This window comes from Anser brachyrhynchus (assembly GCF_964034855.1).
Source record: "Anser brachyrhynchus genome assembly, chromosome: 11".
Classification (NCBI taxonomy): Eukaryota; Metazoa; Chordata; class Aves; order Anseriformes; family Anatidae; genus Anser; species Anser brachyrhynchus.
In genome coordinates, this window is record NC_137706.1 from 12,050,594 (window position 1) to 12,072,930 (window position 22,337).

The 22,337-nt window shown below is 42.0% G+C and overlaps 1 protein-coding gene across 2 annotated transcripts in view; it reads left to right on the plus strand.

The window, feature by feature from the left end:
* PDE8A (phosphodiesterase 8A) overlaps positions 1–22,337 on the plus strand; it is a 130,072-nt gene that overhangs the window by 70,227 nt on the left and 37,508 nt on the right. For both annotated transcript variants that reach the window (XM_080607613.1, XM_080607614.1), the window contains exon 2: positions 21,349–21,405. In XM_080607613.1, the coding sequence (XP_080463739.1) occupies positions 21,349–21,405 (57 nt within the window). The remainder of the gene's footprint in view (positions 1–21,348; positions 21,406–22,337) is intronic.

Consider the following 22,337-nt stretch of genomic DNA (forward strand, 5'->3'; position numbering starts at 1 on the left):
GATATAAATCAGGGCTTAACAATGGAAGGCCCTAAATAAGAGTGGCATGTGGATGACAGGCTTGTATAGCCATCTAACTCCACTCGGTTGCGTCACAACACCATCGTTGCTGTTGCTGCAGGTCAGAGCAAGGTCTCTCTCCATATCTATCTATTAGCCGTAAGCTGTAATGGAAAGAAAATATGGAAAGGGAGTTGTAGTAAAATAATGTTTTCATCCTAGAGCCCGGCAGGTTTTGCAGAAACCTGGTCTTCAGATAAGTTATTAACTTTTTGACTTTGTTGTCACACCCAAGTGAATGTCATTCTCTGATAAATATTTTGGCATTCCTCCAGATCGATTTGTTTATTCTTGGAAGTTTTTGCTAGTAACGTATATTTTTAAACATTATCATGTAACCAAAGTTAGAGGACAGTTGTGTGTGATCAGCGTTAGACAGGAGCTTGCTTTCTAAGCCCTTGGTTTTTATGTTCAAACTGGGGAGCCAGGGAAGAATGAGAGAACTGGAGTGAGCTCATGCGGCTCAACAGCCTTGGGCAGGGTTAGGCCCCGTTCGGCCTCCAGAGGCTGTGGGCTTGCATGTGTTCCCATGCCTGGCCAGATCTGTGCACATCGCCTAAAAGAAGAAACCACCACCAAAGCTTTTCGTTACAGGCGTGTTTCTGAGCAGAGCGGTTGAGGCTTCAGTGAGCCAGATCTGAAGTGGGATACGTGGGCACATAACATCCAGTCTCCAGTCAGGACGTGCTGAGTTGTTAGAGGTACTAACGTAGGCCGCGAGCCAATGTAAGCTTCTTGAGAGTTCCCATGCTGTTACTGGTGACTGCTTGCACAGTGGCATGTCCTGGGAAAGTGGCCTAGGCCGTGCTTGCACAGTGCTCACTGTTTGTCCACTACCAGCCAGGTGCTCGAGAGGTCCGTGAGGAGCTTCCACCACAGCCTGGAGGGGCTGGCAAATGCGACCAAACCTATGGGTTCGTGGCGTGCCCGCCTGTCCCAGACTGCTTGCCCACATTTACTTGTTAAGTCTGAAGGAACAGTATCTTCTCTTTTCCCTTACTCAAGCAAAACACTGCAAATTAGTGGTAACTCTTCCCAAATCACAAATTAATTGAAACCAGGAAAATTGTGATGTAAGTAGAGTGAGGAATAAGAAGCAATTTGTTGGTTTTTTTTGGTGCTTTTTGTTTTGCTTTGCTTTTTTTGTAGACCTGCTCTTTTTTATAGGCATTTGTAGCAGTTTGGGTGTTATGTTTTTTGTTTTTTTTTTGTCTAGCCGTTTGTTAGCCTATGGCCACTTGCCAGTATTTAGGAAGAACAAAGTCTGCTCAAGTTACTAGAGTTACATTACAGATAGATTTGGCCCAGTGTGTTTGCCTTGTCATTTGACTGCAGCGTTGACATGGTTATTGGTGTGTCTTCCTCCCCAGGATTACATATTACTTCTTGTGTCTCCAAGGAGAGGAGAATTTGGCGAGGAGCGCTGAGAAGCATCTGGCTTTTTCCTGTTGTTCCATCTCTCTCTTACTGAGAGTAAGGCAGTCTCATGGACAGCTCTAAATTTAGCTGCTAATTTTAATCTTAGGAGTCTATTCTGTTTATATTTTGGCTAGGAGGGATACCTGGATGAGAGGAGAGTCCTGGGATTGTACTTACTGAATTGCATCCTCCCAGGGAACATTCCTGTGTATTTTTGGTAAGATCCCCAAATCTTCCAAGATCATAAAACCCCCAGAAGCCTCCTAGTCTGTTTATCATGAGCTCCTCTTAAGAACGTACTTGTTTAGAATAGGACTCGATTCTCTGCGTCCACCCTTTGAAAGGAATAGCTTAAAAGGCAACGTAAAAGAACTGAAAAATAATATGCCTCACTGGTCTCTTTACAGTAGCTGAGTAGGGAAAAGATTTTGTCCAGAGGATACAATTTTTATTGATGTAGTTGTTTGGGATGCAATAGTGAAGCTCTGTATTTGTGGTCAATGGTCAGATATCACTCTTTACAGTTAAGGGATCATTAAATTGGACAGAGATGGGCAGAATGACATTCAGTTAGAGCAAAAATGTCTTTCCCTACATTTCCTTTCTGCCTGCTGTAACCTGGGTTTGAGTCATACACCTAACCGAGAGGTTATTTTTTTGGATCATATTTGACATTTGCTCATAGTTGGAAAATATGAGAGAAGATTTCACAAAGCAAACACTGAAATACAGAAAGGAGATGTCATACCTACTGGTTCCGTTCCATTGGCAGAGTGCTGGGCTTGGTTCATATCACAATATTTTAACAAGAATATATGTTTATATGTCATTACTGTAATATATGTAAGACTGAAAGTAACGTGATCATAAGGAAATGGCATCTGCATTTCTGATACTGCCGTCCATACACTCACTGAAATTTATTCTTTTTATTCACATCAGCTTTTTGTGCTTTAAAATAAGAATATTTACAAAATACTCAGAATATTAACAATGTGAACTCTCAAAAATGGTATTTTCATGATCAGAAAGGTAAAGATTTGGGGTCAGATCTTAAACAGACCAAATTGGTGTGTGGTTCCTTGATTTCCAGGGAGCAGCTCCAATTTGCATCGGATGAAGATCGCTCCCTTTCATCGAGACAGTAATTTTCATGCAAAACACACCAGACATCACAGGATTCCAGTAGTTCCGGCCCATTTGTCTGCTGCTGCTAGGAAGTTGTTTACTCTTTTGTATCACTCTCTGCTGACGTCTGCTCACTGAACAATGTCATCAAATTTCCTGTTTTTTGGCTTGTGGAAAGTAGCTCCCCCACCTTATGCTAAGGCTTCGCTGCATGGAGATCTGTGGAGCCGGATGCACCCAGCAGACAGGATGTAAGGTTAAATGCAGCATAGCTAAATAAATAAAGTAGGTGTTCAGTTGTGAACAAGAGCTGCCTGCTTGCCATGAGGATAAAGCTGACAATTTAAATGATGAGCAGTGATAAAACCCCATGTTTGTTACAGTAATTTTCTTTTTCAATGGCTTTTAGATTTATTATTCTTTTTAACTTTATTCTGTCGTGAATATGCTTTTGTTTTAATTGAGTTGTAAGAATTGTTTTAATAGATTCCTTCCCGAAGCAGCCAGGTTTATAACTGAGGAGGTTTATAATTTGGTGTTGTATGATGTATGTGTGAAACCACCTCCATCCAGGTGGTGCAAAACATTCTGCAAACTGTTGACTCTGAAGCTGCTTGTGCCGTAATGCTGAGGAACTGTCAGCAAGGCACGCATCGCCGGTTCCCCTGCTAGCTAGTGCAGCGGAGTCTGATTGCTGAGATCAGGAATACTGAAGCTCTGCCAGGGGTCTGATCCCCTTACATTTTTGGTTTGCCTGGTTTTTGGCCGGTGGCACAGGGTTATTAACTTCCCCTTGGACGAGAACCAGTGATGAGCAATGCAGACCTTAGTTCAACAGTTCTTGCAGATGGAGCTTTGGGCAGCTTTACTCGATAATACTGACAGCATCACCATGTTAGCCTCCTGTCATGCACCGCAAGAGGAAGTATCTATCGGAAAAAAAGAAAGAACCTTTGCAAAAATGGGGCACACTGTGTGCCTTATGGTGCTTGACTCTTGTGCTTCTCGAGCTCTTCTGTAGGTCTGCTGTGCTGCAAATGGTTTCCCCTGGCTTAGCATTACCCCACCTCCAGATACTATTTTTCTTTTCCCCAAACGTCTTGTGTACTTGGTTAAGAGCAGTTGATCACTTCATGAAAGCAGTTCTTGTAAGGAATCTTCTAATGTCCTTTATTTAAGAAAACAAACCAAAGCAAACAAAAAAAAAACATTTGGAGTTGCCCTACAGAGCAGTGGAAAAGTCAGGGAACATCTGATGACTAACAGACCAACGGGGTATGCTAGAGTCATCTGTAGGAACCAGCCCATCACTGGGGTGGTTGAGTTTGTCTTTGTTTGTTTGTTTAATGGCTTTCATGACTAGATTCAGTTTTGCTGAAGTGTCTCTCTGATGTTTTCAGTCCATGTAATCGAAGTACTGACTGCGGAGTGTGTGGGCTGTCACCTCACAGCAATGCTGTGTTCTCTTGGTCTTTTCTGACTTCTTCATGTTTGGGTCTCTGCAGAAACAAAAATGATGTTTCCTTCTGCCTGCCCTTATGGTCAGAAAGGAATATAGCTAGTTCCTGCACAATACCGAGTGCCTGTTCTTGCAGCATCTTGCTTCACTAGTGGGGCCCCATATTCACTGTATGGAGAAATGAACTGGCTGCGGTACCCAGCCATGGGTAAACTTGTGTGAATTTGCTTTGCATGCCCAGGTGTTTGGTTCTATTTGCAATGGGGTTGTATTGCTGAGATCTTACCAATCCCTAAATGTGAATTTTCTCCAAGACAGTCTGCCAGGTCAAGCTGGATGAGGTGCAGTCAGCTTTCACTTCAGGCTGTTAAACCCCTGCAATGAAGACCTTGTACCCTGTACAAGCAAAAATAGAGAAGTTGATCTAGTCCCTCGTGTGGACCTGCCCATAGCACAGGACCACATCAGTCACCTTCCGATTTGGAACGAGCACTGTCTGTGCTCAGGGAGGCTCAGGAAAGCAGCAGGAAAGGAGACGGCTGCAGACAATGAGTGCAGTGCCTAGGCAAAGGTAACCTTCATCCAAACAATTGGCAGGGGCTTCTCTCTCTTTGTTTCTCTGCTGCCCTTTTTCCTCTCTGTGTATTCCCTGTTCCCTCCTCTGCATATTTTCAGAGGTTCATCCTGTACCTTTGTGCCCTCCCATCAGATAACAGCGGTGGTGTTTGATTCTTTTGACCTCTGCTCCCCCATTACTACTCTGTTTTTGCAGTACTGTCCTCTTAAATTCCTCCCTTAGTTCCTCATTTCCATTCCCTTTTGCAGCTTCTGCTGAAGTTGGAACCACTCTTGGCATTACAGGCAACAAAAATGACCTTCGGGGCTACGTTTCTCCCACAGCAAAGCTGGAATTAACTCCTAGCATGGATGGAGCACTCCACTGGGGAGAGGGGACCAGGAGATCAGGGACCCCCTGACCCAGTCGAACAGAGCAGGCAGGATGCGTGCACGGAAACCCAGCGGGCCCCAGGAGGCCTAATGCAGCACATTGCTCATTGTTGGGTGGGAGAGAGCAGCTCTGAGCAAACTGCCTGCAGGGCACCTCGGTGCTGTCCTTCCTGGGGCCCTCCGCTGGGGCTGAGCCAAAAGAGCCCTCTGCCTCCTGCTCTGGATTGAATTTATTCATAACTTGTCCTTGTGGAGGAGATTTATAAGTACAGGTGCAAGCTAAAACTCCTGAAAAGATGTCATTTATTTTATTTCTAACAAATAAATTCCAGATGTTTGCCTCTGACTCCTGGAGTGCTGATAGAATCAGCTGGAGGCTCCAGTTGTTCAGTCTTGTCTTAGACGACAGAACAGAGAATGAAACAAATGCTCACCATTGCCAGTGGCTTGCAGTCAAAGGGACACAGTTTTTCCAAACAGATGAAACTGGGAGAGTTCCAGATAAGACTGGGAGAGTTGTATCAAGAAAACAACTGATAGGCACTGCACTAATAACTGAATTTAAAAGAAAATAAAAGTAAACTTGCACGATGGAAATACTGCAAATAATGGAACATTTCAGGAAGAAAATATACTATCTTGTACTGCAAAAATAGGTCTGTACTTATCAGAAGGTGTTTCTTGCTGCAGACTATGTGAAATGCTGCTTCTTGCATAAGAAACTTTACCTTGAATAAATGCCATGCAAATTAAAAAAAAAAAAGCTAAAAGTATAAATCTGAATTTTAAAGCAAAACAAGCTATTAAGTTGTTGTAAACACTATGAAATTCTGCCCTAAAACTCTGTCTGAAGTAGAAATGTAATACATGGGATATGACCAGAGTCACCCATATCAGAAAAATATTATTCCTAGCATAGATGTGCCTCTCTTGTAAATGAATAAATAAATAGAAATCAGTCATAGGTAGTTTAAACACTATAAGCTTATAAGCTAGCCACATGTTACTTCTTAAGAGTACATGGGTAACACCGACAGGGCTATATCTTTGTAGAATAAGGAAGAGCCATGGGGCTAAAATATCACACATGCTTGGTAGTCATTGTATTTGCTAGATTTACTTAACAAAAGTAATTCAGAAGTTCAACATTCAGAGCTAGCTGCACAGAGAGGAAAGGACACCCAGAGCAGTGATGGGGCTTATGTTTGTATGAGCATCCTCGTCAGGTTTTATGGCTCACTCAGCTAGGAAAAGGAGGTGTACAAGGAGGCAGAATCAGAGCACCAAATGCACTAGATAATCTCTCTTCCAATAGCAGGAAGTTGCTGATTGTGTCACAAAACCACTGCAAATCTTGCTTGTTTCATCTGGAAAGTATTTCTGGGTACAGCCTCATATTACGGGCTGCAAATTTTGTTACTCTGTTTTGTGGGGAACATGCTGTGAGTAATTTATATCTAATGGGTCAGTGGTTTGATGCCACCTCTAATATTTTCCTGCTGTTCTATGGAAGGTTTGTTTTGTTGAAATACACTTCAATGTTCTTAGCAAAATTGTATTAGAAATATAACTGGATTAAATTATGCAACTCATACTATATTCTGAAGTCATCCAGAGTACCACATTGGTTGAAAGTTAGCAGTGAAGAAAAAAAGTAGACCTTTGGTGTTCCATGGCAGCTGCCTAGACTGTACATGTTAGCGGCTCATATAGTTAGTCAAAATATATTACTGTCGCAATGCAGCACAAAAATTTCAAAGTTCAACGTTCAGCAGTACAACATTTGTTTTGTCTTTGGAGGATAAGGACAAAAGAGATGCAGAAAAATCTGCTAACCACACAAATATGAATGTGGTAAGAACATTTGTCCTGGCTCAGAGGAACATACAAACACATAAAACAAATCAAATGAAACTTCTCATGGTTGATAAAAGCTTTCCTAATCGAAAACACTATTCTCTCCTGCACTTATAATAATTACAGACTTATGCTCAAAGTTCATAGGGGAAGAAAAAGAAATCAGGTGATCTAAGTAATAAAACTTTTCAAGAGTCCTATCTGCATCGTTTTTCAATGAGTTTATAGGTTTATTTTTTAATTTTGCAAGCAACCTGTAGTTTTACTGTAGCCTTACTGGAACTGTTCATAAAGTGAGTCTGTCTTTTCCTTTCTCTCACTTAAGATGTTACACTTTAGTCCAGAAAACTATTTATCCCTAATATCTAATTTGTTAGTAGTTTGTGTTATATTTACTGTTTCACACAAGTTCTTTTTACCATTACACTGATTTATAGAGATGTAGAGTTTTTACACAAAGCAAAATAGTTGTTTTTTAAAATTCCAAGCCTGCAAGTTCCCAGCTAGGCTTTGGGTCCTGGAAATCAGTCTGAGTTCAGAGTTAAGCTATGAAACTACACTAAATTGGATATTTCATTAATAGAATTTTTCTGTGTGCATTGGACATTCTTCTAGTATTTCATTGCTTGGGGGAAAAAGGAAAAAGAAAACAAATGAGTGCAGTTGGTTTTTTACTCAGCTTTGCTAGAGCCACGCAGAAGTTTCTCTCTCGCACGTCGCAGGCAGGTCAGAGGAGCTCTGCGTCCCCGCAGTTGGGCTCTGCAGATGTAACGTCCCTCTTCCCTGAGGGAGGACACCGAGGCTTGCAAATTAACATTTCCTGCTAAAATTTCTGGTAAAAGCTCCCTGCCAGAGCTATCAGCAGTCTGGATCACTGTCTGGGAAGAAACACTTGGTGCAGGGGAGGAAGAAGGAAATGGTGACTGTGAACTTGTTAATGGTGTCGCCAGACAGGACTTTAATGTCTCTTTTCTCTTGTTTGTTCTTTGGCATGAAGCGCTCTCACTCGCAACAGAACGCCTAGGCCCAAGCATACTTTCTTAGAAAAATTACCAGAGTGAGAAAGAAAGAATGACCAGGGTGGAAACATATTTGGACAGTTGCAGAATAGATTAAACGAGCTTCCATCTTGTCAGATGCCAGAATTTGTATCTGAAGGGAGATTGTCTTTGGACGGCTGCCAGTTTTCCTTACAACTCATCACCTTTTTTTGTACAAGTTGACACCATTCTGGTAAATAAGGACCACGTGGAGCTTCTTTCTTTCAGAGGGCTCCTTCTCCTAATTCATTGTTGTTAAACAAATGAAATGAGGATGCCGCTACGTGATGCTGCATGGAGCTCAGTGGCATGTGGCAGAGGAGCCCAGCTCTTCCGCAGCTGCTGCAAGGGCCTGCTCCAGGGCACGAGGACCTGTAACCTGAGGGGAAAAAAACTCTGAAAGATTCCAGACCTCCTAGCTACATCCTAGGGCATTTTAAATTGGCTGTCCAAATGGCACGTGAAGGGCCCATATCTGCTTGACCAGCTGTGCCTCTTATCCACCTCTAGCTCTCTGCTCTTAAGTGGTAGTGATTTTACAGTGCAGTTAGCTGTGCATCTGTTTAGTTTGCGAGCTACCTGTGCAGTCAATGCATGTGTTTACGTTATAGATTATTCAGTGTTTTTTCACCTTCTGTCTTGGCCTGTGCTCTTCTTCCTGCGTGTTGCAGACCTTTCCTTGAAAATCTGGCGCTGCAGCAATGCTCTCTGAAAGCTTCACTGCCGTCCTGTAACACACGAAAGGATCTGATGTGGGTATCTCCAAATGCTGTCCCTCTTCCCTAGAAATCTCAAGGTTAAACAGAAGAAACAATTTATGTAAGGCTATTCAACATCTATATATTATTATTTGTACAATTACAGCTCTTGTACTTTGAGAAATACAAATATTATACCCAGAGTGAGTATTTCCAACAGTAGTGTAGTCAACAAACTTCACTGTGAGCAAGACTTTACCTTGTTGGATATCTGACACCTAGCTGAATTTGTTTGTCAGTCATCGACTACAGGGGCAGCTTTAAGGGTCATTGATTAAAAGGGAGCTGCCCCATGGGAGGCTGCTCTGCTCTGTAGCCACAGCTTTGGTCCTGTGCAACTTCAAGGGAGGTGGTAACATATTGGTCGCTTAGGCATTTCTAGAGGGAAAAGCATGCTCCATACTAACTCATTTTATACCAGCAGTGTCACCTTTGGTATATCCAACAGTTCATTTGGAAAGGAAAAGTTACTCGTAGGCAGAACGTGTGGAGATTGCTTTGTAGCAAAAGTAGTAATACAGTTAAATTTTTTAAACATTGTTTTTAGTTAAATAAAATGGAGTGCTGGAGTGTACCTACCACAAATCTAGATAGTGAAATTCTGTTTACAGCAGAACCAGAATGAAAAGTGTTTTTGCTGCATCCAATTTTGCCTAATTGTAATTCTGATTATAATGAAAAAAACACTTCAGTAAAGACATGCAAAGTTTAGATTGGCATAACTGTAAAAAGGTTCTACTGTACTTAATTAAAAAAAAAAAAGTGATCCCATCTACTGAGCCTGTAATACCCAACGAGCCCTGTGGGCTGGCAGAAGCACTGTGTGTTACTGAACCAGGCACAAGTACAAGGCCCGTGTCAGGTTTCAGGCTACCCGGTAGGTCCTCAGAAATGAAGAGGCATCTGTATTAGAGGAAAGCAGTCACTCGTCCCCTCAGCTGGTAAAGTTCCTAGTGGTCAAAAGAAAGAAAGGATCCCCAGCAGTCATAAATACATTTTTCTGTTTTCTTCCATATAAAACCTGGAGTTAACCTGTTGGAGTAGTCATTGGTGTGAACAAGCAAAATTAATGCTGAAGAGTGAAAAAAGGACACACTACTGTGAATTTCCTAGTGTTACATTTAAAAGATACCTTGAACATGCCTGCAGTCTCAAGTTTTCTGTCCTATATTGGACAGAACGTTTTCTATTTAGAAAAGGTTTCAGTGCCAAGAACATCTCTTGTAGTTTTCTCAATTATTAATAGACAGTTGCATTCAGCTTGGCAAACCTTGATTCAATAAACAAAAATACAGAAATGTTTACTATCATTATTGGACATTTCTCTTCATTATACTGGTCTCTGCCCCACTGACTTTGTCATTACTCTGACTGTGAAATCTAGAGCCTGTGTCTGCTGTCGCTGAGAACAGTCCCAGGCAGGATGCTGCACAGAGCACAAGTGCCTTGGTGCTTGCTGGAGGTGGGTAGAGCTCACCTTGGGGGCCATGCAAACACGTGCCCCCGGTGTCCAGCAGATCCACAGACACCCGTGCTTCCAGAGTGCTACATGGGCTACATGGGCACTCTGGAAGCACGGGTGTCTGTGGATCTGCTGGACACCGGGGGCACGTGTTTGCATGGCCCCCAAGGTGAGCTCTAGGCCAGCACTGGAGATCTGGGAGATAAGCTAGCAGTTACACAGGCTTGCGTGCGGATCTCAGCCAGTCAGGAGGGGTAATCTCAACCTGCTACCTGTGATCTGACAGAAGTTTGTTGCAGGCTGTTTGACGGTGCTTGGGAGATGTATTTTTTTATGATAATGGCTGGCAGCAAATAGAAAAAATTATGGTCAGTAGAGCCTGAACTGTCCTTTCCCACAATTTCAAATTTCAGGTATGCCTTTCAATGAGGAAATTTAAGTCGTGTAACTGAGAACGCCCAGATTCCCAGAAGGCAGGATGTGCTGTCAGCCTGTTGCATGTGTGATTTTACCTGTGTTCTTTGTGTGATGTGGTTTTGCTCTGACTTTAAATTTGTTGGGGCTGCATGGCTTCCACCATGTCAGTGTGAACGGTGGGTTGTTAATGACAACAAAAAGCAAGTTTGTTCCTCAACAAGTGGAGGCTTAGGACAAAACAGAGATCTTCTTGAAAGTCTAGCAGATCCACTGACAGGTTTATGCTATTTTTGTACTGTACTTTCTTGCTTTACTTGGTCTGTTTGTGGCAATTACAGTGTTGGTAGATAAAGGCATGAAAGGTTTGTTTGACATAAAGAAACAGCAATTGGAAATCTTCCTGATAAACTGGAATTTCCTCTTAGTCAGCTGAGTCTGTTTAAATCCAGATGGTTCAATGAAAAATGCCAATGAAATTCATATGTGTAAAGAGAAACATAAACCTCACAGTGACAGTGGTGGAGATCTATTGTATCCTGATGTGTCTGTAGTCATCTCTAAAATAAAACCAACAAGTGGGAGCCACTAGGAAGAAGAAAACTGGTTGATAGGTATAGAACAGATTAGCGCTTACTGCTACACTCCAGGATCTTTTGGCTTCTGCAGAATCACAAGAGAACAAGCAGTTTTAATGTTATTAAACAATAGAACTACTGTGCCGTATTTAAGTCTCCCAGAGTGCTGTGCAGCTCAACTGCGAAAGTGCAGGCAGCAAGAATTTCCCTCTGGGTCTAAAGAATGTAGTATTTGTATGAAAGCGTCTGCACAACTGTGGGGATGGAAAATATTAATGTTGCAGCTGGCCTGCAACATGAATACACCTGAGGCAGCAGTAGGTGAATGAGATCTTTTTGAGTTAGACAAAGATGTTGGGAAAGCCAATGCTGGATTTATTTGTTTGCAAACCCCAACATATTTAATGCTTTGGTTTTGTCTTGGCTGATCGTTTGTCTTGACTTTAAGACCAATTTCTTTAAGAAATTTCTTTAAGACCACAAGACTTGAAGACCGTTTTCTTTTCAGTCTCTAGTTCTTACATTTGTGTAGAGGTTATTTCTGCCAATAGATGTGAGAGGATAGCACACTGAAACTGTAATATCCATGCCACTTACATAGACAGCAGTGTGTAAGGGACTAGCTTGTCCCCAGAGCTTCGTTACAGCTCTCCCTGCCAGGGGAGCAGCCAGACTTGTGTCAGGTGAGGGGTAAAGAGGCAAGGAAGTAGGCCTCTGAGCCTCTGGGAATTTCTAGATGCACGTTTTTACGGGGCTGCCTTTAAAACATTTTGTGAGATTGAGCGAGGCTGGTCCTGACTGCAGAAGGGAAAAGAGAGCAGTCTTTGAGTTGTTGGGGTACAAGGGGATAGCTGCTGGGGGTAGCTCCAGAGGTCTGACATCCACCCACACATGCTGCTCAGCTGCCGCAAGGTAGCTTCCCAGAGAGGTAACCCCAAAATACCAAGGATATCTGCCTTTGGAGGACATGTTCTCTCTGGAGTGCTGGGTATTCAATCTGACAGTTGAATTTTGTTAAAAACAAATTAAACATAGAGCTAGGTGCTAATACCTTGTAGATGTCCTCTTTTCTTATCTGAAGCAATTCACTTTCTGCATGTTGCACATTCTTAAGCTGAACTCTCCAAAAAGATATATGCTTAAAAACCATGTTAGGCTTTGAACAGCTGAAAATGTTCTTACTACTTTTTTTGCCTTGATAAAGGCATCCATTTCTGCAACCTATGTATAGCAAACCATTATTACAGGGTTTAAAAATTTCTTCTAAAGTACAAGCCAGGTCATTTAAGCCGCTGTTTTTCTCTTTAGCGCCAGGATATAAGTACAAATGCTTTACAGCATGGCCTTACCACACTGAAATATTTGGCTATAGTTGAGTGAGCATTCCAGGGATCCAATGCAGGGCAAGCTCACAGCCTCCAGGCAAAGGTTTGTGCGTATGTGGCCTTTATGGAGAACTTCCTGAAGAACTTTCAGTCAGAAAGCGGGGAGCCTGAGTGAAGACCCCAGCGAGCCATCTCAGATTGTAAGATGGTGAATGTTTAGGGCATTTTGAACTCAGTGCTAGTTGGTCATAAAGGCATTTGATGATGAGGCAAATGATGACCATGGGGCACAGACCAGGGTATTCTCATCTCCGGGGTTGTTATGGAGCACACAATTCACATTTTTCATATTCTAATGCAAAAAAAAAAAAAAAAAAAAAGATGACATCAAGTCTAATGTACTTGTGCATATCATGCAGATCTATAAAAGATCTCTGGATTGGATAGATGCTACAGCAAATACAACCTGCTGTATTTGAATAGCTTTTGGTGTAAGATCTGGTTTCCATTCAACATCGTTCTCTTTGGGTAGAAAAAGTGTTGTAGATTCATGAATAGATTTCTTTCTTTTTCTTCCTTGACTGTGATTTATTCAGTCCCTTTTTATATGTGGTACATTAAGGGTGAGGAATCTTAAGTACATTAACATGAGATTTGCATGGCCACCTTGCTAGCGTTGTATCTAGTTGCCTTAAAAACCTACAGGAATACTGGGGCTACCGAGTCATAACCCAAATGGTGTTTGAAGTATCAGAAACTATCATTTTGGATTTTGGAAGTCAGTGGGTGTTTTCCTGATACCAGGTATTGTCTGGTGGTGCCAGTGTCAGCGGTGCCTCGTTCTGCCTGTTGGCAAGGATGCAGGGCGACCTGAGGCCACGCAGAGGGGGGCAGCAGGCCCGGGCCTGGGGTGGGCTGAGGCTCTTTCTCAGTGTCTCCTGTCCTCTGCATGTAAAAATGGAAACACTGATGGTTTCCGGCCTCTGTGCAGGTTTGAGATCTGTGTAATAGTGCTGTAGGCCTGCTAAGCGATAACGACGTTTAAGTTCTGATTTAAATATCCTGCAAAAGCTGAAGCAGTCCCCAGAGTTGTTGCCATGTTCTGTGTTAAAGTTCTGACCTTTAACAATGGTAGAGATTACTGGCTGCTTTTTTGTTTGTAACTGTACGAAGTTTACCACAGTGGGCCACTGGTCTGGGCCAGAGGCCACCCAGGCCTTACCACATTGCAAACAAGAATAAAAGTCCCTTTTGGACAGCATCATTAATTTTTCCCCAAAGTAATGGAATGATTCACTTCTGATAGTGTCATGCTTGCAGCGTGGCAATAGTAATTTCTTATAACGAGTAAAGGGAGATTTTATAAAAGGCACAAAACAAGAGTTCTCAGTTGTGTCTAAAGTGTGCCAGAAGGCAGCAAGGCTGATTTCATGACAGTATTACTCAAGTTTTGTTCTAATTTAGCCTTACTTACTGCATTTGGGCTAACACTGAAGAAAGGCAGTGGCGAATTAGATCCAGAATGCAAACAAACAAACAAACAAACATATATAATCATGGCTGGCATTTGTAGACCGCAGAGAAGCAGGGCACAGCCAAACATCAGAAGTGTTCCCCTCAGCCTTGCCTCTCCCGGGTGGGGCTGTTTCACCAAAAATGTTGAGGCTTCTTTTGCAACAAGACCAACAGCCAAAATCACAGTACTTTCCAGAACTGACAGGCAGTTGGTCGTACTGACTTTAAGTAGGCATGTGTTATTCTTTCAGGGGCCTCTGTCAGGGTGTTCACAATTAAACCTTGATTCAGATCTCTGGAGAAGGTGAAGTCTCAAGGAGCTCCAGTGGCTCGATGCCCTGGTGATGTTAGAGTAGTCACAATGTTTAGTGCTTTGTCCTGATATACGAGTCCCAGCTTCCTGTAACTATCTCCTTCTTAACTTTTTCTTGGGACCTGGGAGAACCTCAAGCTCACCTCCAGACTGTTGGTTGGAACAGGGGTGGATTTTAGGAGTGGTGAAGGTGTCATCAGGAGCTCAGGACTGAGTGTGGGTATCATGGCTGATACGGTCAGCAGGCTGGCTGGAGAGTTTGGCAACTCTCTACGCTCAATAAAGCTTCTCACAAAACTGCAAGCTCTCCAAATTCTCTGTTCCTAATCATGTGAATCAGGGGCCAGAGTTTGGCTCCCAAGAGCTAACTTATGTAAAACTGATTCACAACTCTTACTAAAACTTCAGAAGCGGATTAAGAGAACAGAGGGTGTGTTATCTCATCACTTACGTTGGCTATTGTATCATTAAATGGCAGCATCATAAACAATTCTTTCAGGAATTAATATAAAACTGAAAATAGATTAAAAAAAAAAAAAAGGCATCAGACCAGAACCTCAGGTGATCTTCAGACCCTGAAATACAGATATAAATCTGTATTGTTTTATTGACAGAGATGCATCAGTGGGAACCAGATTTAGATTAATGTAAATGCTAGATTTTATCAAAGCAAATTGCACTGAGTCAGAATGCTACATTATGTAAATTAGTGACTCTGTGACATTTGTCTACATCTTTTATGAAACAAAAATAGGAAAAAACATCAAGGGCTGGAATTAACAGGTTTCATTTAGGTTGAACAGCGGTTTTGGTAGATTGTAGTTGCCTTTCAGAACTCTGTCTCTGTATTTCAGCAAAGAATAAGCTGACTACGTACAGCTCCGGGTCTTTAAGAGCCTGGCTTACCTCTGTCCTTGAATCTGTTGAGCAAAGGCAGATAACCTTGGATGCTTTGTTCCCTCCTATTCTTCATTCTAACCGTTGTGGCCTCCAAACAGCAAACTCTATGGGGCCAGACTCTCACTTCCTTTACACTGAAGTAAATCCAACATATTCTCCTTGTGTTTGGTGGAATTACTCTGAATTTTCAATTACGTTGGAATCCAACCCATGGACTATAAAACTCATTTTATGCTGTAAACAATTAGGAAGATTTGCTCAGCTAGCATTGTATATAACTTGCACTGATGCCAACTGTTGTAACAAAACAATGCTGTCAAGGTCTGCGAGGAGCATTAGAGCAGTGATGTTAAGTGTTTAGCAGAGTGTGCATGGAAAATAGGAAGCTAAGGCTTAAATTCTCTACTTAGGTAGATTTCCAGTGAGAAAGACGTAGGTAAATGATCATGAATTGGATTAATATCTATATATTTCAGAAAGTGATGAAGACTTACAAAACGTCCTGGGCTCAGTCGTGTCAGCTGATATCCAGTGGGCTGCTTTCTGTCTTTCAGCATCTAAGAGTTCTTGGCTAAAGTTTTTGAGAAAGGATATTATCACGTAGACTTCCAATTTTTGCCACTAATGGATCCCAAGTCAGTTAAAGTTCGAGATATGGTCTAAATCTGTGAGTTTACTTGAACTTTCATTCTCTGGGGTGATAAATCTTTGCTTAGCACAGCAGGTTGAGAAAAAGGATACCTTTTCCTTTGTAAAATTAATCCTTTTTTATTTCTTCGAGTAATCAAAATTCAGATTATGTTAACAGTCCTAATGCTCCGAGCATGTTTTTATGATCAAGACTGTCAAATCTTGCTTCAGTGAGTCAAGTCATGCTGATTTATATCACACACCTAGTGTATGTACAAAGCTTAAGTATATATTTTAAAACTAAATAAAATATATTTTTATGATGTGTTAAAATATTGATCTAAAATGATGAATTTTTCTGGCAGTAGTCCATTAAGACCAGTGATGGAGTCTTGTATCTTATCATCGTAGTTATCTGTGTTATACATTATAATGAGTCAGAGCTTTAAGGTTGAAGTCTTTATTTGAACAGGCAGTTACTTGGTATTAAACTGCTGACGGGAATTCACTTCTCATTGTCTGCTTTCTAAACCTAGATGTCAGCTGTGCAGCAGCAGTTTCCATCTGCAATCCATTCAGCAGAAGTTTCTGTCACTTCTTTGTTCAAGTCAGTTGCAGAAACACAAGCTTTCGCATCTTCTCCCTCAATCTCTAACCTGGATAAGGCGAGAAAAGCAGCAGGAGCAGAAGGACTTCCAGCTGCCCTTCGGGGAGGGATGCTAGCAGGAGGCAAGGGCTGCATGTGGCGATGACATGCCCAGACGAAAAGTCACGCCTGTCACCTGCGCAGCCCCATCTGCAGTAGGTGGGAAGTGCTGGAGCGGTTGTGGGTCATAGAGGAGGATTTCAGCAAGTGTCCCTGCAGCTCCCCGTGACAGCCCAGTAAGTGGTGCTGGCTCTGACAAGGGTTACCTCGGGCTGCCCACGGCTCTGCTTTAAAACATCCCACAAAAACTTCATAAAAAAGTGACTTAAGGAAATCACCCTGAAGAAGGAATGTGTTTGCCCCACCAGAGCAGGAGTACTGTATGGGAGTTAATGGCCAAAGGGATTTTGGAGGGCTGACTCTGCCCTTTTAGGTTTGCTCTCCTCTCCAATTGGTAATGGTAGGAGAGGCATTTTGGAGAAAGCCAAGATATGAGACCTGTGGAATGCAGGCTGCTTTGATGTGTCCCACGCTCCAACCAGGCAGTTTATCACCATAGGGAGTGTGTGGATCAAGCTGGCTTTATTTCTACCCTTTATTCCTTAGTACATTTATTCACTGGGCAAACTCATTTAAGGTTTTTCTAGATGTAGGAAGAAAAGAAAAAACAAAGCAAAACACCAGCAACCATGACCAGAGCGTTCCTGTAGATTCTGTTCTGGTAAAATGTGAATGACTCATGGTGAGAAGTACTTTACCGGGTTATATAAGGTCAATGTCGAGTTCGTTGTACTTTAATCAGATCAGTCACAGTTGTTTGGGTCTGTATTTTTAAGCTTATTTCAGTTGTTTTTGTTTACCAAACATGCTCTTATCTCTGGACATTGGAAACATGAAATATTTCTATGAGCAATTGCAGTGTTTTCAATTTAGCTGCTACAACATGCAGACAGTTTGTAGGCAGCGCTGAGCTGCGTGTGGCACTCAGCAGAACGACCTCCCCATCGACAGGTATTGTGCTTATGGCTGCTGCTGCTGTCTTGGGACAGATCTCACCTTGTGCAGGGCCTGGTCTGGTTTGACAGACTTAAAATACAGTGTTTAAATAAGAAAAATCTGGGGGTAAACAAGTGCTAGCCAGCAGGTCAGAGAATGTGAAATGGCTGCAATTCCTGTGTGTAAGCATGTAAAGTAGGCTGGAGTTGATTATCTGCTCTCTCTAAGCAGAGGGTGTAAAATGTGATGCTGCAGTAGCTGAGCTGCTGTCTGCAATTAAAGCTAACTAGTAGTTGCTGACCTGCAGCCTGCTATTACAGGCATCTCTCTCTCCCCAGATCTAGAGGAACTGAGCTGCAGTTGTTGTTGCAGTAAGCACAGATGAAGCCAAAAAGGTTTGGTTTTCAGAAGCTTGAGAATTAGTTAGTTAGAAACTACTCAAGCATTTAGATGTCACTGTGACCAAGAGCTCTAGCACCAGCCAGAGCCCTTGGATGGCTTGAAGGTGGAGCTGCAAAGAGAGCAGGCTGTGCTCCGAAAGCTGTCAGAAGTCTGTAGCATGACCCTCTGAGTTGGTCCCTGGCTCCAAGTTACAGGCTGGCCTCTAAGGCTGTTTGGCCAGGGAAGGATTTTCAAAAGACCTGTGCTGGTAGTCAGGGTACTGAAGTGGCCTGGAGTTGGTTCCTGCCACATTCACGTCTGCTCTAGTTACTCATGAAGTTTGCATCAGCGGCTCTTTTGTGAGCAGCCCAGCTCAGTCTCAGCTCCAAGAACCTATGACTGGCTGTACCTCTGCCTTCTCATGCACTTTCTGACAGATTTGTGCATGCCTGGAGGGCTGTCATGTGCATAAGTCATGTCTGCCAATCTGAAAACGTACTTAGGTCTTTCTTTTTCAAGCAGGAAAGTTCAAGGAAGAAGTAGTAAAATGTGTGAGTGAATAAAGATGTGTTTGTGCTGTTACAATATGTGTGAGCTTTGGCTGGGTTTGCTTTTGTTATGAGCTTGTACTTAAAAAGCTCATTTTGCTCACCAATATTTGAGTTTCATCTAATCCTTGCTGAAGCCTTGATTTTTTGACACAGCACTTAATCAGCATGGTGCTTCTCAGCGCTACCAGCAGCATACAAAAAAGCTGAAATGATTAATCAAGGTATTTGAACAGATTTCAACAGGATTAAGAATTAACTGGAGTTCACCAAAATTTTCCAGCTGAGATGCAGAGCAGGGTTTTTCTTCTACTCAGGACAGCAAGTTAACGTGTAACAAGGCAGTTTCTCACTTGGGCAGTGCTTGTAACTTAAGCTCCAGTGGTGCATACATGGACATTTTCAGTGTAGGAATGGCCACAGGTTGCTGGCCTAGAAGTGTTTTCCAGGCTCTGTGAACTCCCTGCAGAATAAACCTTGTAGCGTGGCTTCATGGAACTTGGTTTTGTGTTGGGTCTGAGCAGGATTTGCCTGCACGTGTGCGCACTTCTCTAATCACAGCTACACATGACATGGCTGCTTAAGGGAGCTCATCTGTACAAGCAGGCAGTGGGATGGACACAGGGCACATGTCCGAGGCTGCACAGGGGGTGCCAGCAGAGCACGGCGGTACCTGCTCTAAACTCAGCACCTTGGGTGCGGTGCTGCTGAGTGATGCATGGCTGCGGTGGGAGCAGGTGATGCTCAGGTCTGTGCTGGGTCAGATCACCTGTCCTCTAAGTGCTTTGATGAACAGTCAGTCACAATCACTTCAAAAGAAAGAAACAAGAAAAGCAAGAACTGGCAATGCTGTGTTTATCTCATCTCTTCCCTTGGACTAGGACTTGAGAGCGTGAGGGTGCCCTGCTCTGATACCTGGGGTTTAAATACCCCCAGACTGCAGTAAAATTCAGCTCTGGGTCTGGTCCTTACAGCTCTCAGTGGAATTGAAAACACTTGCTGCTTTCTGCTGGCAGCTGGAGAGTACAAAATAAATATTCCAAAATTTAATTTAGAGTGTGGTTATGGTCAGAGAAGTGGCTGTAAAAAGGCATCTCTTATTCAATAGATACGCTCCCTCTGTATTCTTCAGACATTCCTGCTGATCTCACTGACTGAGAACAAATCGTTACTGCTGTCAGTGCTGCAAAACCAGTAACGCTGTGGTAAAAAGGGTTGGATTCCCTCCTGCTCTGTGCATTGTCAGCAAAAGCATTTTCTGTTTTTTCTGGTGCAGATTTGCAATAATTGGATGATGGACCACAAGGGAGAATAAAGCAGTGTGATTTTTTCCAACTGAGGAGAGATTTGGGGTCTTAAAATTAGAAAAACTGATCAGAGAGAGAGTATTTAAACTAAGCCAGTCTGATTGAGAATGGCTGAGAGTAAATCTGAAGCCCCCCTGTGTCATTTTAAAGTCAGCTTTTTGGGGCCCTTTTAAATAACGCAGGCAAACGCTGGTTCCTGGCTTGGTTTTGCAGGTGTTACATTGCCCTTTTTCTTTGATTCGTGTTTCTTGCTCTTTTAATGTTACCCTGATGATTTCCAAGTTGACAAATAAATAAAATCACAGATAAGAAAATTCGAGGGCTGAGCAATGGAGCAATAAGGTCAGAGAAAGAATAGAGCGTGTAATTCAAGAAGATTTTTTTCTGTGGCATGTGGTGACAATTCTTCAAAATTACTTATTGGAAAAATTCTAGAGTGCAAAGCAATAAATCTGATCTTCAAGTGTGGTTTCATTTTGAAGAGCAACGAATGTAAAAATTACACCTTTGTGCTCAACAGATCTTTTCTTTGTACATCTAAACCTGGAGAGGTCTTCCGTTTCCTGCATTGCTAACAGTAATTTTCTCCTGCTTTTTTACTTCAGTTATCTTTGAAGAGTCTGTGCAACTCCAAGGGCCATTGGGTGGACACTGTTTCCCTTTTTTGAATCAGGAGCACTGTTATTCCTAATTTCTAGTTTTCATTTCTCAGACAAGATGAAAACTACTTAAGTACACGAAGGTGCAGTTATTTGCCTAGCGGGAGTTCCCAAAGAATCCAACCTACACAATCTTATTAGAGTCTCCAGTCTATTTATGTGTTTGACTGCTTTACAAAGTCTGTTCCAACCCCCTTGGAAAGTTGTTCATGTTCAAGCTTGCAGTCCAGCCAATGGTACCTAACGATGGCTTGTGTCAGAGAACTGCTGCGATAAAAAGCACTCGCGGCTGTTCACCTCTGTAGCTTGAAGAGACACATGAGAAGGAAAGATCCCAGATCAGTTCTTGCATCCTAAGCAAAACTGTTTGCCTGCATTACTTGAGCAGTATCTAATGTGGAAATCACTGGCATGCAGAAAGTAGGGCATACTGCAACAGCATTTTTACAGGGCTTTTGAAAGTCAAGTTGAATGCATGCAACATGAAGTACAAATGTCTGCATCCTGACACCTTCCCTGGGTGGGCTGGGCAGGACGGAGGGCATGAAGCACAGCACCTGTGTAGAAATTAAATTTATGTTGTTTTGTATTACTTTTGGGCACCTGTTACATGTGAAATTGTAAGAGCAATGTTTTTCTGCCTTTCTCCTGTATATTTGATGCTTTTTTATACTTTTTTTTTTTAAAGCAGCTTTTAAAACACTTCCATATTCTGCAGAACAGCTGGTGTGATACAGATGATAAAACATAATCTGTCTACAAAACTTTCATGACTAATCCATTACTATGTTTAAAATAAGAATTAAAAATGATTTGGAGAATAGTTTGTTGATTCGTAACCGTGTTAACACAGCTCAGCATATAAATTTACAAAAGCAGAACAAGACAGTCAAGAAGAAGCAGCCACATAATGACAGCAATATATCTGTGTGACAGTGGTAAATAAAAAATGTCTTCTGTAACAGGTATGTATGTGTTAAGAAGATTCCCTTTTATTTTTTCTAGGCGCCAGTAACAGATGTGCAGTTTGGTCCTATGAGACTTCATCAAGATCAACTTCAGGTAACAGATGAAACTGAAATCTTAATTTCTAAGACACACAGACGTTAACTTAAAAAAAACATGTGACTGGAGTTTTTTGGATATGGAGATCTTCACAGCATTTTTGTCAAGTGATACATGTGTACCTAACAGATTTTTATCACAGCATTCTGTTGTGCATACTAAAAGTCCTGCCTAATTCTTTTCTCCAAACGTCTTAAATCATAAAAATAGAGCTATCTACAGGTATTTCTGCTATCAATTAGCTTGCAATCAATTTAGTATGTTCCATGTTTTGCATTTTATTGGTAGTCATTTCTTAATCAAAATCTCATCAGAACAATACTAAACGTTCTGCTGAGGTTTATTACACCAGCATTATTACCAGTGTTAACCAAACTTGCAATATCATCGCAGAAGATACAAAGTGATCTTGGCAAAGCATATTTTTTTTTATTTTTGCTGTTGACTGGCATTACTTCATACTCCTTTTATCTCTTTATTAATATATGTCATATGCCAGCTGTCCCCTTATTTAGTCTGGGATGGGTAGGAGGTTTGCAGATACATGACTCCTTTGAACATCCTCTGAAAATTCTCCTGTATCCCAAGGCATACTGAAGTATTAATAATCCAAAATGTTCTTCAATCAGTAATGACAAAACTCCTGGGTGAAATTTATCTGGACCTGCTTATTTGAAAATGTGTCTTGGGGTGCAGTTCAAAATCCTCCTGACCTATTGTAGTAGACACTATTATCACCTAACATCAAATACTAGGACAGCCTAATTCAACTTTTTCCCACGTATAAATCAGAAATGTTCACTGAATATTTCTGCCTTCTTTATCATTATTAATGGCTGTATGATTTCTGTCCAGTCATGGGCCAGTCTCTAATTCTTCTAGTTAAACCTTGTAATACAGCTGACCAGGTATAAGGGAAAGAAAAGTTA